Here is a 15,957-nt window from a genome sequence, read left to right as displayed (position 1 = left end):
GGACATTGTACTAATCAAACCCATAAATGCTGAATGCACCAAGTTCTTTTATTGATCTTTATGCAAACAATTTCTGTAATTTCATCTAATTTATTAAAAAAAAAACTTGTATAACTTCAGGATCACTGATATTTTAAATGATAGATTTTTCCCTCTTGACAGCAAAACATATCACCCTATAATTCCACTTATTCTGAAAGCATCTTTTTCATCACTGAGTTGTTAGTAGCCTTTAATATTTGATTTTATTTTAGATAACTAAATTTGTGCAAGACAGACACAGATCAAGAAGGAACCGACTTGGCAGAGCTCAGCTTAAAAAAATTCCTGTACATAATTTCAAAAAAGGTAGGTGCTACCCAAAAATCAACTTCAGATTTCTCATGCATTAGAGTGCAACCATGCTCAAGACTTCTTATCTGTTAGAGCAATCAGTTGCTCGTCAACAGTTCCTGTGCGCTCAACTTAAGTTCTGAAATGTCTGTGTCACATTTCCAGATTGTTGCATAACTTGCATTTGGACATTGCTTTACACTCCATCTTTCTATTACCTTTTTCAAAGATATGTCTTTTCTTGTGCTGCATTTTTGGAAAAGAATTTGTAGACATTGGGCACTGGGACTTCCTGGTAATATTTCTAAGGTTAGCTGCCTTATATATATAACACTGCATGAGGATCAAAAAATTTGTGGGCAGTTTCATCCTGAATTAAATAGTTATCAATTTCCCATTTATTTATTTCTTTATTAATTACATATTGGTAACTGGGTAAGAAGACTGGTGGTCAGACCATTTTCAGCCATGACCTGCCCACCTTTGGTCTGATTGGGGAACTTTGTAGCTGTAGTCACTATCTTTTATATGAAACTGGTATCATTTATTATATCAGAGGAATCATCCAGTCATATGATGGGAATGTACTGGATATATGAAGAGTTGTTTTTATTTGGTAACCATACACTTTAGTCATGTTTGTTTAAAAATATTTGGAAAGCCTATTATTTTTTAATATGTGAAATTATTTTTTTTCTTTATATGTTCTTGAATATATGTATATAGCATTGTATGCATGTAATGTACAAGTGTAGATATTACTTTATATAGATGGATGTTAAGCAGGACAGATTAATATGGATTAGATCCCAGCAGTGGAAACTGGTCATTGTAGTTTGCCTGTTCTGTCTACATGTGCTTTGTGGGCCTGGAGAAGGCATATAACCAGTACCCCAGAATTTATTTAGGGAGGTGCTATACAGATATGAGAATCTGGTGTCACTGTTGCCTGCCATTTTTCCCTTGTGTTTGCATGGTTAGAGTTATGCATGCAGTCTTTGTGCTAAGTCAGCCATGTTCAAGGTGAGTGTTGGACTCCACAAAGGGTGTGTCTTGTCACCCATCTGGTCATGATTTTCATGAACAGGATATTAAGGTACAGCTGAGGTTTGGAAGTTAGTCAGACTGGGAACATCTCAGATGTTGTCGTCCTATTTGCCTTGTGACTGTCATCCCCAGCATGCACTGGTGCAGCTTACTGTAGGTCTGAGTGTTAGTCTACTGAGAATATGATGTAAACAGAAGTGAGTGAAGGTGTTCTGTTATGTGGGATGGGAACCATTATTTTACATCTGAAGTCATGGTTCCCTTCTGGGAAGAGAATGGAATACTCTGTGCAATTAAGGAGGTAGTAGCTACTCCATAAAGAAGAGTATACTACTGTTTTGACTTCATTGTACTTCATCGTATATTTTTGTTTTGCTACTTTCTGTACTTCCAGGCCGAGACTGAAATTGGTACATTGAGATCAGAGCTCTAACTGGGTAAGCAAATTCAAATAAATAAATAAATGTTCCTATGAAGGAAGAGGGGATCAGGAAACTGAACAATAGTAGCATTGTGCCTTAATGTGGTGTTATAGTGGTAGCTGAATCTTAGGATGAACCTCTCACTTTACCAGTCTATGTTACCAGTCCTCATTTATGGTCATGCACTTTGGAAAACAGCTGAAAGGATGGGATTAAATATATAATGTGGCTCCATTATAGTTTTGCCAAGCTCACTCTCTATGACAGAGTGAGGATCTTGGAGTGGAACACTTGCTCCTTAGAATTAGTAGAAGCCAGTTCAGATGGTTTGTGCACCTACAGATGATCTCTATGTCCATGTCCTATGGTAGGTGTGCCAGACATGGTCAACTGGGAGGAGGCCCCTGAGCAGACTGAGAACATGCCACAGAGATTGTCTCTCAGATGATGCCGAACAGCTTGGTATCCACCAGTAGAAGCTGGAGACTGTTGCTAGGAATAGGAAAGTCTCCTTGTCCTTGCCCAGCCTTCTACCACCATGATCCTCAGCAAAATAACAGTTATAGAAATTGACTGGATTACATTACATTTGCTTTATTGTCAAAAGGAAACACTAACCATGATTAGCCTGCCTTTTCTCTTTTCTCCACCTGTCTTTTGACCTCAAATGCATTTGTATATTCCCACACCACCACCCATTCTGGAAGTCCTTTCCATTGGTCTACAGCCCTCTCTGTGAAGAAGTACTTTCAGAGATCCAAGGAGTAGTTAGTACCAACAGTCTGCTGGCTTTCCATCTCTTTCTTCTTCTGTCTTTTCCATTCAAGATTACTCTTTCAAATCTATGTACAGTCTTGCACACCTTTATTGTGTCTCCCCACTGCTTGTACTACAACAGTGATGACAGCTGTAGGACCTTAGTCTGTGTCCACAGCCTCTCCCATCTGTTCCACACATTTTTCAGGACTTCATCCTGAAGCCTATTTTCCCTTTCCTTAATAGCACCTAACACTGCTGGCATTACTCAAAGAATGGGCTCACCATGACTAATCAAAATAGGAGGAATGTGCTTTTGTTTCTGGAGTCTGTCCCTGAGGATACTCCCAAGCATTCTGTTATCTGCTTTTATACCCTTTTGGCTCTGCTCCTAGCAGTCCATTTCAGGTATGATATTTATGTATTTAGGTTCATAGGTACTTACAAGGTTACTGATCCATGAGGATCTTCAGAAGCCGAGCCATATATTCTCATGAAGTTTTTAACCCTTATATTTTAAGTACAAATAACCCAGAGGCAACCAAAACATTTACATGTTTTGGTTTATTTATATGAATTTGATTACTGGGGTAGAGCTTGGATCTCAGTGGACCAATTTCAATCTCGGCCCAGAAGTAGAAAGACATCAAAACAAGTGTATACAAGATGTTACAATAAAGTTAACCTAGTTACAGTTGAATAACTTCAAACAGGAAATGTAATGCAGTTTACTAATCCAGTTAAAGTGTTGTACTGCACAACTACATATAGTGCTATGTATTTACACATATGTAGCATTGTCGCCTCACAGTAAGACGCTGTCCAGTTCGACTCTCAGCTAGAGCGTCTTCTGTGTGGAGACATGCATGAATGGGCGTACCTTCGTTAAAGGTTGTGCGTCAGGGCTAGTAACTCGGCACGTAAAAATCAACTACCAATCATTAGCGGACCGGAGTTCCACTCTGGCGACCCCTAACTGGGAAAAGCCGAAAGACACAAATTGTATACAGATTACTGCATCACTACATATTGTGCTACATATTTATATGTATACATTATGTACAGATTGTTGCACTATTACATGCACTGCTACGTATTTACACATTTACATTATGTACATATTACTGCACCACCACATATAGTGCTACGTATTTATATGTATACATTATGTACAGATTGCTCTACCACTACATATAGTGCTACATATTTACACATATACATTATGTACAGATTACTGCACTACTACATATAGTGCTACATATTTACACATATACATTATGTACAGATTACTGCACCACTACATATAGTGCGACATATTTACATGTATACATTATGTACAGAATACTGCAACACTACATATAGTGCTACGTATTTACACATATGCATTATGTACAGATTACTGCACCACTACATATAGTGCTACGTATTTACACGTATACATTATGTACAGATTACTGCATCACTACATATAGTGCTACATATTTACACATATACATTATGTACAGATTACTGCACCACTACATATAGTGCTACATATTTACATGTATACATTATGTACAGATTACTGCAACACTACATATAGTGCTACATATTTACACATATACATTATGCACAAAGGAATGTGTTTTGTAAACAAGGGGTGAGAGGGAGAAGGAATTAAGGAAGATGGGTGATATGGGATAGCTAGAGGTTTGAGGTTAGAGAAGACAATAACAAATGTTCAAGTAATAGTCTATTAACAGCTGAACATCATATTTGAGAATATGATGTAAACAGATGTCAGTAACCTGAATTAAACCCTGAGCCAGACCCTGTAAACTGCTCCTATCCAAAGAAAACTGAGGAGGAGCAGTATATATATGCTTGGTTTTCTGTTTCTTTTTGACAGGAAAAATGGAGCCAACAGTGTTACTAATACCAGCACCAGCTTCTCCAAGGATGGACATTCTGACACAACAGCATTCAGCATTCTGACACAACAAGGAAACCTTCTCTTTTCTCTGTCCCAGGAACAACAAGAGTGGCTTTCCCTTGCCACTGGGGGGACCCCAACAAGGCACAGAGTTAGCCACAGAGCTTACCCCTGATCCATAATGGCTGTAGATGCTAAACCAGAGTGATCCAGGGTAAAGGATGAGTGGTCTGAAGTACAACAAATGACCACAGTAGAGTCACCCACTTGAGGCTGAGGCAAATTGATGGTCTGTTGTGGTGCCAAAGGTTATTTGCTTAATTTTTATCCTTTTGTGGCTGGAAGAAGGAGCGACCATCGGACTGGTTATCTATTCCATGGTCAAGTCAAAAACGGTGCCTCTTTCCTGGAAAAGACAAGCAGCAGTTGCCAGTAAACAATACCAGCCCATGAAAGTTACTTTTTGACAGAATAACACAGTAAAAATACAATTTAACACACTATGCCATCCCCCATAAAAGTAAAATAAATACAATTTCTCCACATTAAAATGTTTTCATTTACTTTACACCATGTTTAAGCTGAGAGAAAAAAAAACTAGCACTTCATTTAAAAGTATGCTACAGTCTCGAGACAGCCAATTAAAACACAACACTCCTAGCTTTAAAATAATTTTCCTGAATAGGAAGTTAATAAAACATCAACAAAATAAAAAAAAATGGAAGGTTTTTTGTTCCCAAAACGGAACTTAGCTGCCCAACAAAAGGAAGCACAAGCTGACCATTAATGAAAGTCTCAGAGGAGCATATTCTTCAGCAGCAGTAAAGCTCTGAAGGGCTTTGTGCCCAAATTTATCTTTTAGTCAGCTCGTTTCAAGTTGCCTGACAGTTTGGATGCATGGAAGGTGCCTTGATTTAGGATATAACCCATATAGCTAAGGCTACTGCAGCAGTGATCAATATGATGAACGTATGCTGTAACATAGGTGCAATTACAACTGTATTCTTTTAGCTAAAGCAGGTTTGTATAAGATGCAAATAAGATTGGTCACTTGGAAAGTAGAGTGAACTGGAACAGCTAAGTTGCATGGAGGTCATAAACTTTATGGGCAATTTATTTGGTCATTTCTTAGTTTTGCTTTTACAGATGTCTGTTTTTTTTTTTCTTCTAATTTAAACACATCTTGTGATTTTTTTTTAAAATGCTGCCATAGAAGTACTGATTTTATTGCCTTCTTATAAAGCCAGGCAAATAAAATGCATTTAAATTCTAAAGGTGTTATTTATGTAGTATATCTTAATGATTTTATATTGCGTATTTATTTGTATTTATCTGTAGAAGTAAGTGAGCCAGACCACAAAGGTAATTTTTAGTCAAAATTTAGTGGCTGTAAGATAAAAAGAAAACATACATAACGTACAAGTACGCAGAGAATATGAGACAGCTATAGAACCATTAATAAAAAACAATTAATAAATGACACCAGTAACTTCAACGAAGTGCAAATCTGCTTTACCTAAAAGAATAGTTTTGGTTGCACCTATGTTACAGTATCTCTACAAATACTTTCTGTTGTACATCCAAGGGATAATCTAAGTTAAGTTCTGGATGCAGACAGAGAGGCAACTGCTGAATGGAGCAAAGGAAGAAAGTTTTTGTTGGGGGGGGGGGGGGTCTGAGATTGAGATGGCCTCAGTACAGACTGGTGAAGAATGTGGCACATCAAGAAAAATGCCTTGAGCCTTCAGTGATGTGAGTAGCCATCAAAGCTGCTTGATGGTTTAGACTTAATAATTACTGAAATTAATTAGGTCGAGGATCAAAGTGGCGACTTAGAGGGTGAAGTGAACCAGAACTTCTAAACTGTAAAGATATCATAGATGTGTTGGGAAAATTTAATAGGTGGCAAGGCACCATCAACTAGTTTTGTAGCAAAGTTATTGAATTCTGGAATATATTATGAAAGCGTGTTAAAACAGTGGGAACACGGAAATGTTTAAATCAAGACTTTGATGAGTTCTCTGGAAAGATACAGTTGGTTAACTGAGTTGATGGGCTAATATGGACTTAAATCCCTTCCCAGGTAGATAATGATCATGATGATGGTGGTCATGGTTATGGTGACGCTGAATGCACCATAAATTAGAAGAGCATTCTGTTGTATAATGTATTATGCATTTTACTGAATGATTTTTCCTCATATGAACTGCACCAAATAAGCTGTGCTTTCCTCTCAGGATGATGCTCACCCTGATTTTACAGTCACAGATCCAGAAGTTTACAATGTGTGTGTGTGTGTGTGTGTGGGGGGGGGGGGGGTCATACTCAATTAGATGAACCACTTGCTGTGTAGTAGAGTAACATAAGCATTTCAGATGGCTGGCTTTTGCTCTTAAAAGAAGGAGGAGGGTAGGTATGTCTTTGCCACTTCTGATCCAGTACTGTCTGTTTATAACAAAGTCAAAATACAAGGGATTGCCCTTTGCATCAGGTATGGGGAGGCTTTGCCCTCAAATAAAATAGTTGTGTTTGGAGTTTTGTGATTTTCAACAAATTCCAATTCACTTAATTTTGTTTGAAAAAAATGACATTTAACAAAATACCATTTGAGGAAGCAGACCACGCAATAACAATTAGTCTGTTTTTTCTGATCTCTGTGTTATGCTGAAAACCTTCAAACAATAGTCGCAGACCCACTTCATGAATTACTTTATGGCCTTTGATGCCCAGGACCATCATTTGCTCGACTTTCTGTTTTCGCTGCAGCACTGTGACTGCTATATTCAACTTTGGTGATATCCTTATAATTAACATAGATACCAGACTGATCATAAGGGTAGGGGATCAAGTTTTTTTTGTTACCACTAAGCTATAGTTTCATAAAATCTACACAGGAGTAGAAGAAAAAAACTTTTCAACTTGTCCTACTGCTGCCATAATTGAAGAGTTTCTTTCGGCATCTGTGGGACACACTTTCCTAATCTGCCATCATCTCTTCAGATTCTTCCAGTTTGTTTTAACAGTTATTATTATCAGACCCATGGAACATTCCAATTTAACCACAGCTGGGGTTGTTTACCCATAAGGGTGAAAGCTAAATGGATATAATGACATGGACTGGTTAAACTTGAATGTTCTACAGCCCCTGCTATGATTATTGCCAATATACAATGGCATTATATAAATAAGATGTGTCATACCTTTTCATATAACTGCATTGTAAGGTAGCTGTCTTTCCACATTCATTTTGTCTCTGTGCACTGAATATATTTAGCAGAAATGGTTTCATGATGTACTTTACATGTGCACCTTGCTTAATTTTCAGATGCTTATGTTGTACTTGTCTGTAGATCAGTTTGTGCCACTCAAGCTGCATGGATTAAACTGTCACAAGTGCACTTTGTTTGTTATTAGCTAAATGGATCTTTTTGAATGACAGTTACCATTTACTGCCATTAAAGCTTCAGTTAGACAGTGAAACACCTCTTTTTCAGGGTTGACAGGTGGTGTATAATTAGGTTGTAATCAATGCTGGAGGGGTAGGATTGTGCAATTCTTAAGTGCTGAGGTTAGACCACTGGGGAGAAGCCTGACTCATCCAACAAACGGACAAGCTAATAAATATTGCACAATGTGCCCCCTCCCGCCATCAATGATTATGTCCACCACACTTTGTTTGTTTCACTTAGCTAACCTCCTCCACCAGTGATTATTTCTACTTCAGTTTGTTTCACTCTGCTTTTTTAAATTGTTCGTAGCAGCCTCAGTTACTGGACATTTAAAAAAATAGCTCCTTTTTGGTTGCAGTGTTTAATAAAAACAAACAGATTAAAATAATCGAATAAAGGTTAAACATGAAGCTAAAACAGTCATTTATAATTAATGTTCAGTATTAAAAAAACAGATGTATCATATTGTTTGTGTACTTGTTTCCGGGTGTGATTTTTTGGTGTCCTTTCCTTTTTGGGCAGTACGGTCTGAATCCTTCCATTATATTTGAAGGTAAATTCTTTGATTCATTATTGCACATTTAACAGCGTGAGAATGTGTGTTTGTTTTATTTTGTTTTTATTTTAGTAAGCCATACAGGTTTTCCTTTCCAGGAATATATTAGAAATATAAATCTGTATTATTTCAGACACGGAACACTGTAACTCAGACGGAGGAATAAGATAAGTAGAAACAAACTTGTCCTTGTTAGTAGCTCAGTGTCACTAGGAGCTTGATAAGGCAAAAGAGTTTTCTAGATTACTTCTGACAATATTTGCATGTTGCATCTGTACATCAGCAAGTTTCAAGGAGGGTAAGCTGGGATTGTTGCTGCCTCAGAAGAGTGTGTATTCAGTAGCATAATTGTGATTCTCAAAATAGACAGTGTTTTTAATGGTGGTTCTACTATGAAACGCTAACTTCCTAAAAATCGATATTCCAAAAGAACAAAAAAAACCCAGAAAGTCAAATGGGCTAAAAACTCCCTTTTTTGTAGGGGGCAAGCCTCCTGCACCCCTGAAGTTAAATACGCCTGTAGTAACTTGAAGGGCAAAATCTCCCTAAAAGGGCATCATCGCTGGTGCACACTTATAAATTAATGATTTGACTTTGTCATTCATCTTTTTTTTTTAGACTTACTGACACTCGAGCAATTTCTCCATGAGCTTGTGTAGGGAAGCCTTCTAAGTGGTCTGCAAAGTTTGTAGCACCTGCAGGAACATATTTGCACACCCTTCTGCTTGACTTTTGATGGGTAGTCTTAATTTTTGTCAGCTGCTTAAAGAAGCGGACACATACACACGCACACACACACACACACACACACACACACACACACACACACACAACAGTAAAGATTCATCTGTTCAAGTAGGAAGTACGTCCTACAAAAGTTACTGTTATTTTATTTATTTATTTTTATTTTATTTTATTTTACATTTGTTGACTGGGCTAGTCCAGCTGGATCAATGTCCATTTTCAGTGGAGGCCCGGGGAGAAAAGCTCCATTGGTTAAAACAAGATTAGAGAATGCAAATACACATAAAACAAAAGCATTAAGCATAAAGGATAAGAAGATTTTAGTATAGGTAATACACATCTAAGAGTAAAAAATATCCAAAACAAGAAAATATTCAAGTAAATGGTTAACGACTTTCAATGCGAAATTTGATAGTATCTAGCCATACAGTGTATCAATACATTGTTTGAAAAAATGGTAGACAATATAAAATTTTTTTTTGTTTTGTTTTTTTTTTGTTTTGTTTTGTTTTTATACAACATATATGAGATCAGAAATTTCTACAAAGATATTATGTCAGAGGAAGTCAGTCAGGATATCATAGCAGAGAAGGAAGAATTGTGGTAGAGGAAATGGAGAAGGTAGGTTAGTCAGGGTTTGTACAAGAGCAAAGCCAGAATTTATTAAGATGTGTTTGCAGTTGTTTCTTAAAGAGTGGAAGAGTGGCCAAAGAGGAGATATTTGATGGAAGGTTGTTCCATATTTTGCCAACTGAGTTGGAAAAAAGGCAATTATCTGCAGAATTAATAGTTTTGGTACTATTAACTTGTAGTTTGTCTGAAGAACGTAGTTGTTTCAGGTTGTTATAGGGAGTCAAGAGATTACTGAGAATTGGTGTTTTAGATGGTTGATATAGAATTTTGTGAGCTATTAAGAGTTGTTGATAAATGAGTTTGTTAGGAAGTTCAAGCCAGTCTAGTTGTTTTAAGTTTAGACAGTGGTGAGTTCTAAACTGAGATCCTGTGGCAAATCGAGCAATATTATGGTAAGATGTAGTAAGTTTCTTAAGTTTACTTTTAGAGAGATCATGTGATGTGTATAGTAATACAAATAGATATTTTACTTTTGAAATTTTCAACCATTATTTAGTAAGTTGATTTGTCTGTCTTAACTTTAGCAAGCTACTTGTAGTTTGTATGTTTATAGGTTCATAAGTATGTACTAGAAAACAACCACTAGGGCATTTTTAAGCCTGTCCCTGCATCCCAAATCTCTGACAAGTTCTGGTACCCTCAATATGTGTAAGCGGGGATATGCAAATGAAACATCGAGAAGCAGGTGTCTGGGAGATGAACCATTCATAGGCTGCTTGTGTTTTGTTTTTTTCTCAGAAAACTTATAAGAAATGTTATCACAGTTGGACTCAACTGCAGTTTGGTTGATTAATAGAATTCATGGTACAATGGTTGTAATAATAATGTAGGCTGAGATACCCTTGATCTTACAGACTATCTGCATGCAAGCCATTTAGCTCCCTTGATTTGGTAACCTGTCCTTCAGAGGTGTTTAACAGAGTACATATGGCACTGAGTCACATTACCTCACTAATAACAGAGAAAAACAAGCCTCTGAGTTTTGTTTTGGGACTGTATCTAGGCTGAAACTCGGCACCATAAAAAAAAATCTACTGTCAATCATTAGCAGACCGGAGTTCCGCTGTGGCAACCCCTAACCAGGAAAAGCCAAAAAGACAAACAAACAACAACTGCATCTAGGCTGAAAACTCTGTCAAATACAGGTAATGTGCTGCTACTCTTGAAAGTGTCTCCCTGAGCAGTGTTTCAACTTTCAGATAAGTAGAGGTTGACTTAGCCTGCCCGTGTTAACAACAGTTTGTGCACCTCTCAAATAAACTCCTAAAACACCTCATGTAGCTGAGAGTCTGTGAGGGGCTGAACTGGATACTTATCTGGGACAGGATGAATATTTATTCAGGCCAGGAACCAGGCAACTATATAAAGGGAATTGTGAAAACTTAACTGGATTATAGCCTGTCTTTGATATATCACATCTTGGCAAAATCCATAAGACTTTGCAGATACTTCAAGAACAGGGTTGCTGCTGTCATTTTAGTGGTGCATTGTGGAACACACAGTTTGCCCTTTCTTGATAAGATGAAATGCATCCAGTAAAACTCATGACTGTCTTTCCCTGCATAAGCTGTAAAATGATTGAGGAGAATTGCCCACCACCTGGCCCTTTGTTACAGAGGGATAAATCCCAGACAACTTATGTTGACAGTCAGCATGGGCTCTGGAGGGACTGGGTTATGGAGGATGGGAGTGAGTGTCTGAAGCCAGATCACCCATCCTGGACTTTCTGCATTGGCAGCAGTTGCAGGAATGCAGGTGAATCCCCCATAGCATGAACAGTCTAGCATGTCCTCGCTGCAAGAAGTGTGTTGATAAAATGAGAGAGTCATTTGCATTACTTTTTTTGATGAATTATTGAAAAAAAGATGGGAAATTGATACAGAAGCATCAGTATCAGGTACATCTAAGAAAATGTTTTAGTCAATGATTCCAAATTGCAGGCCACAACAGTTAAACTTAGAACATATACTGTGGAGAGAGAGAGAAATTGTCAGTATTAGGGTAAATTTTGGATGCAGTGTGGTAAAGGAACAGTTTAATTAGTTGTGAAAGATGGTCCTGCTGTTTGCAGAAGAAACTGATTACAAAATATTGTACTAAGCTGGAAAAAGATAAAGTTTGCGAATCAAAAGTGCGCTGAGTAAGTTAAGTTTCTTCACTAGGTGTTGGAAATGGACTTGTACTGATTTATTGATATTGTCTTTTTGAAACTCAGTGAACTGAGTATAAACTAGGGACTTGCTACGGTATTAACACTCCCTTTTTAATAACATATACCAATATGAAAGTTCACCTTTACTAATATAAAATGATATTTATTTGCAAGGTCATCTGCACTGAAGTCCCCAAATAGAGGTGCGTACTAAATATACTAACTTTGAGGTTGCATAACCTTTATATAAAACATGTTTCCCTTTTTAAAAATTAGCTTTTCTTTCTCCTATGAGTGTAATTTCACAGTTAGTATAAAAAATAGACAGGAGTTGTAGGGTAGAAGCTACCGCAGTAAAGGGTACAGAGGGGCACACCTCCCTGCAAAACCCATGCACAACTTTATATTCAGGAAAATAACTGTAGAATGAGTTTTCTCAGTATACTATTTTACAAAAGCAGGGTTTTTGGTAAATGCCATTTTTGTCAAACTACATTTTCATTAGATTGGAACTGATTCATTTGGCTTTGACAAGATGATATCCACTGCATCATTATATTCCACTACAAATGCATGCTGAGATATTTTAGAGGGGCTAAGCACATGTTGTGAAAGTCACCATATTTGTTTATCAAAATGGTTCTGCAAAGTTAGTAAGAGTCTGCTAATGCCATTTCTGATGAAATCAGTAGTTGATACAAGTTAGCAAGATTAGAATAAGAAAATACTATTGGTCCAGTGACACACAGTGAATAAATACATTGTGTCTTTTGCTCCAGTAGTAAAGGGGACAAATTCAGCTGAGTATGGTTTGATTACAAGTTAACTAATAGGCATGCTGCTATTAAAAATAGTTATCCACTGTCCAGACTGGAGGACTTAATAACCAGCCTGTGAGGTAGAATTGTGTTTTGGAAAATTGATTTGGATTTTTTTATCAACAAGTGTTACCTGGTAATGATTAAAAGAACATATAACTGTTAATACACCCAAGTCTTGCTCGCCTACAGTAGGTTGCCCTTTTGTGTCAATTCTACATTTTCCATTTTCTAAAGAATAACTGAAAATCTTAAATGTTTGGAATGTAGTCATGCACCTCAATGATTTATTAGTCCTTGGGAAGACAGAGAATGGGCATATCATTAACTTACAGAAAGTGGTGCAAAGATATCAAGAGTATAGTATGAGATTAAAAAGATCAGAACAGGAGTCAAGAGTATAATATGAGATTAAAAAGATCAGAACAGGAGTCAAGAGTATAGTATGAGATTAAGTATGAGATTAAACAGATCAGAACACGAGTCAAGAGTATAGTATAAGAATAAAAAGTTCAGAACAGGAGTCAAGAGTATAGTATGAGATTAAAAAGATCAGAACAGGAGTCAAGAGTATAGTACGAGATTAAAAAGATCAGAACAGGAGTCAAGCAGATCACATATTGAAGATGTCAGGCATGTAATAGGTAATAATAGAGTTGGCCTTTAGCTGAAAAGGTTAAAATAAATCTTGATGCATCTCCACACCTCCTCAAGTTGTCTGCAATAATTGCAAGCGTTTCTTGGTTTGGTCACAGCCATTTTATATGAAAAAGATACAGACTTCACTTTTTGGGCTGGAGGATGAAAGATTGGAAGACATTTTATTTGTGGAAAATGAATTTCTGGAGCACATTAGTAAATGTTATAAGATTTAAATATGCATAAGCTAATTGTTCAGCCATGGGGAATTCAGAGTGTATGGATAAAGCAAATGAACTTCAGAAGGAATGCTTTCCTAAACAGAGTAGCTCAGTTTCTGGTTCATTTTTCAGTTGATTGCTACTTTTAAGAAATGTGGTGTAATTTAACTTTTTTTAATCCTCAGAAAGGCAGGTAGAGAGCTAAAATCATCAAATTGAATTAGGTGTAATAAATGATTGTCCAAGGTTTCACTTTGAAGTAGTCAGCTAATGAATACGAATGACATAAGATTAAATGTGTGGGGTGGCTTTTGTTCATCTCCGGCTATATCACTGCAGATTTAGTGATATTTACTTTCTGTCCTGCAAAACTGCAAGTCACATTTGTACTACCTGTACCCTTTGTAACTTAAGTGAAAGTAATTTATCTGTGGAAAGGTACATATATAATCTCAGAATCAGAACATAATGTTCCTTTAAGATAAAAACATGTTAAATGTGATACTTTAGTTTTTCAGTTAAGCACTTGAATATTTCTGTAGCACAGTTTGTGATTTCTATTCAAGGGCTGTCAATGTATTGCTCTGCCTCAGGGATCTTAATACTAGGCTTTGAAAACATGCTATAAACATATTTCATCAACTGCAAATTCAAGTCAAGTCTTTCTGTTGTATCCATTACTTCTCACTGAATGATTTCCCAGTGGCGAGGACTAACACGCAGCCTACACTGCAGAGATCTAACTTGATATAACATTTGCACAATTGCTGACATTTCTTTAGTCTTGTATCTTCTGGAATGCATCATTTACCACATTCAGCATTTCCCAACTCCCTTCCCCACATGCGCACCAAACCATTATCCATCACACTAGTGGGGGTGTCCAATACACCAGTGGCAAAACATTTATTTATTTTATTTTTATTTTACATTTGTTGACCGGGCTAGTCTAGCTGGATATATGTCCATTTTCAGTAGAGGCCCGGGGAGATAAGCTCCAAACAGTTAAAATAAGTTCACATCAAATAAATACATGTTTAAAATGCAAATACATTTACAGTAAAAGAGAAAAAAGATAAAGAAAAAAATTATAACTGGTCCCATATTAATAAAGTATAAAAATGCAGTACATTATACTTGATTAGTACAAGTACTGTTACAAGTAGACATTCAGAAAGAATAATAGCATAATGTACAGTAAGTGTAGATAAAGGAAAGTAAGAAGAAGTAGCAGTTATGTAATGCATCTAGTAGTAAAACATGTGCAATATATATATATATATTTGTATAGTAGTAATTAATACTATGATGGATAAATAGATCATTAGATGTTAAGATGAAGTAAATGCAGGGTTCTGAAGGTAAGGATTGAGTCATGTATCAAGAGCTAGATAGTCAGTCAGGATTAGTACAGGGGCACAATCACTGTGTTTTGAGGAAGAGCTTAAGTTTCTTTTTAGAAAGAGTTATGGAGGGAATTATAGAAAGTTCAGAGGGAAGTAGGTTCCAGTTTTTTCTGACAGTATTAGAGAAGAGGGAATCTCCAGCCTTGTTGTTTGCTTTGTCAATATTTACAAGAAGTTTGTGTGCGGATCTTAGAGACTTCAGGTTATGGTAAGGGTAAATAAGAGTAGATAGAATAGGTGTTTTGGCAGGTTGATACAGTATTTTATGAGCGATACCTAGTTGATTAATTTTCAGCTGCTGCTGAAATTCAAGCCAGCCTAGTTGCTTTAGATTAATACAGTGGTGGGTTCTGAAAGGGTTACCTGTAGCAAACCTGGCTATGCTATTGTAGGAGTTTTCTAATTTCATAAGATTATTTTTTGACAGGTTAGTAAATATGGGTGAGGCATAGAGAAGGGAAGAGATAAGTTGGGAGTGTGCAATAGTTATTCTAGTCGCTGGAGTGAGGTAGGGTTTAATTCTTTAAAGAGAGCCTATTTTTTTATTAATAGTTTTCAAGGTGTTGCTGATATGGGTGTAGAAGTTAAGGTTGTTGTCAGTGGTGATGCCTAGCAGTTTGGTAGTAAGATCTTGGGATACAGGTGTGCCATTTTTAGATATTATTGTAAAGTCTATTTGGGGGGATTTACTGGTAGGTGTGAAAAGAAGGAGTTTAGTTTTTTTTTGGGTTAAGTAGGAGACAGCGTTGTGTAAAGTGTACTTTCAGTGATTAGTAAACAGCTGTCCATCTACCCACTACACTTTATCCACCAGTACCCAGGTTCTATTTGCAGTGACATGTCTGTGGTACTTCATCTACCAGTGGCAC

At 36.8% G+C, this 15,957-nt stretch overlaps 1 protein-coding gene across 3 annotated transcripts in view; it reads left to right on the top strand.

Annotated features, from left to right (window-relative positions):
• The window catches only part of RNF13 (ring finger protein 13), a 1,555,558-nt gene that overhangs the window by 1,114,992 nt on the left and 424,609 nt on the right, over window positions 1-15,957 (top strand). For all 3 annotated transcript variants that reach the window (XM_044070602.1, XM_044070603.1, XM_044070604.1), the window contains one exon: window positions 255-348. In XM_044070602.1, the coding sequence (XP_043926537.1) occupies window positions 255-348 (94 nt within the window). The remainder of the gene's footprint in view (window positions 1-254; window positions 349-15,957) is intronic.

The sequence above is a fragment of the Protopterus annectens genome, chromosome 4.part1 (genome assembly GCF_019279795.1).
Source record: "Protopterus annectens isolate FY-2018-M chromosome 4.part1, PAN1.0, whole genome shotgun sequence".
NCBI classification, from domain to species: Eukaryota; Metazoa; Chordata; order Ceratodontiformes; family Protopteridae; genus Protopterus; species Protopterus annectens.
The sequence above is the reverse complement of the archived record's forward strand: the minus strand, read 5'-3'. Positions and strand labels throughout refer to the sequence as shown.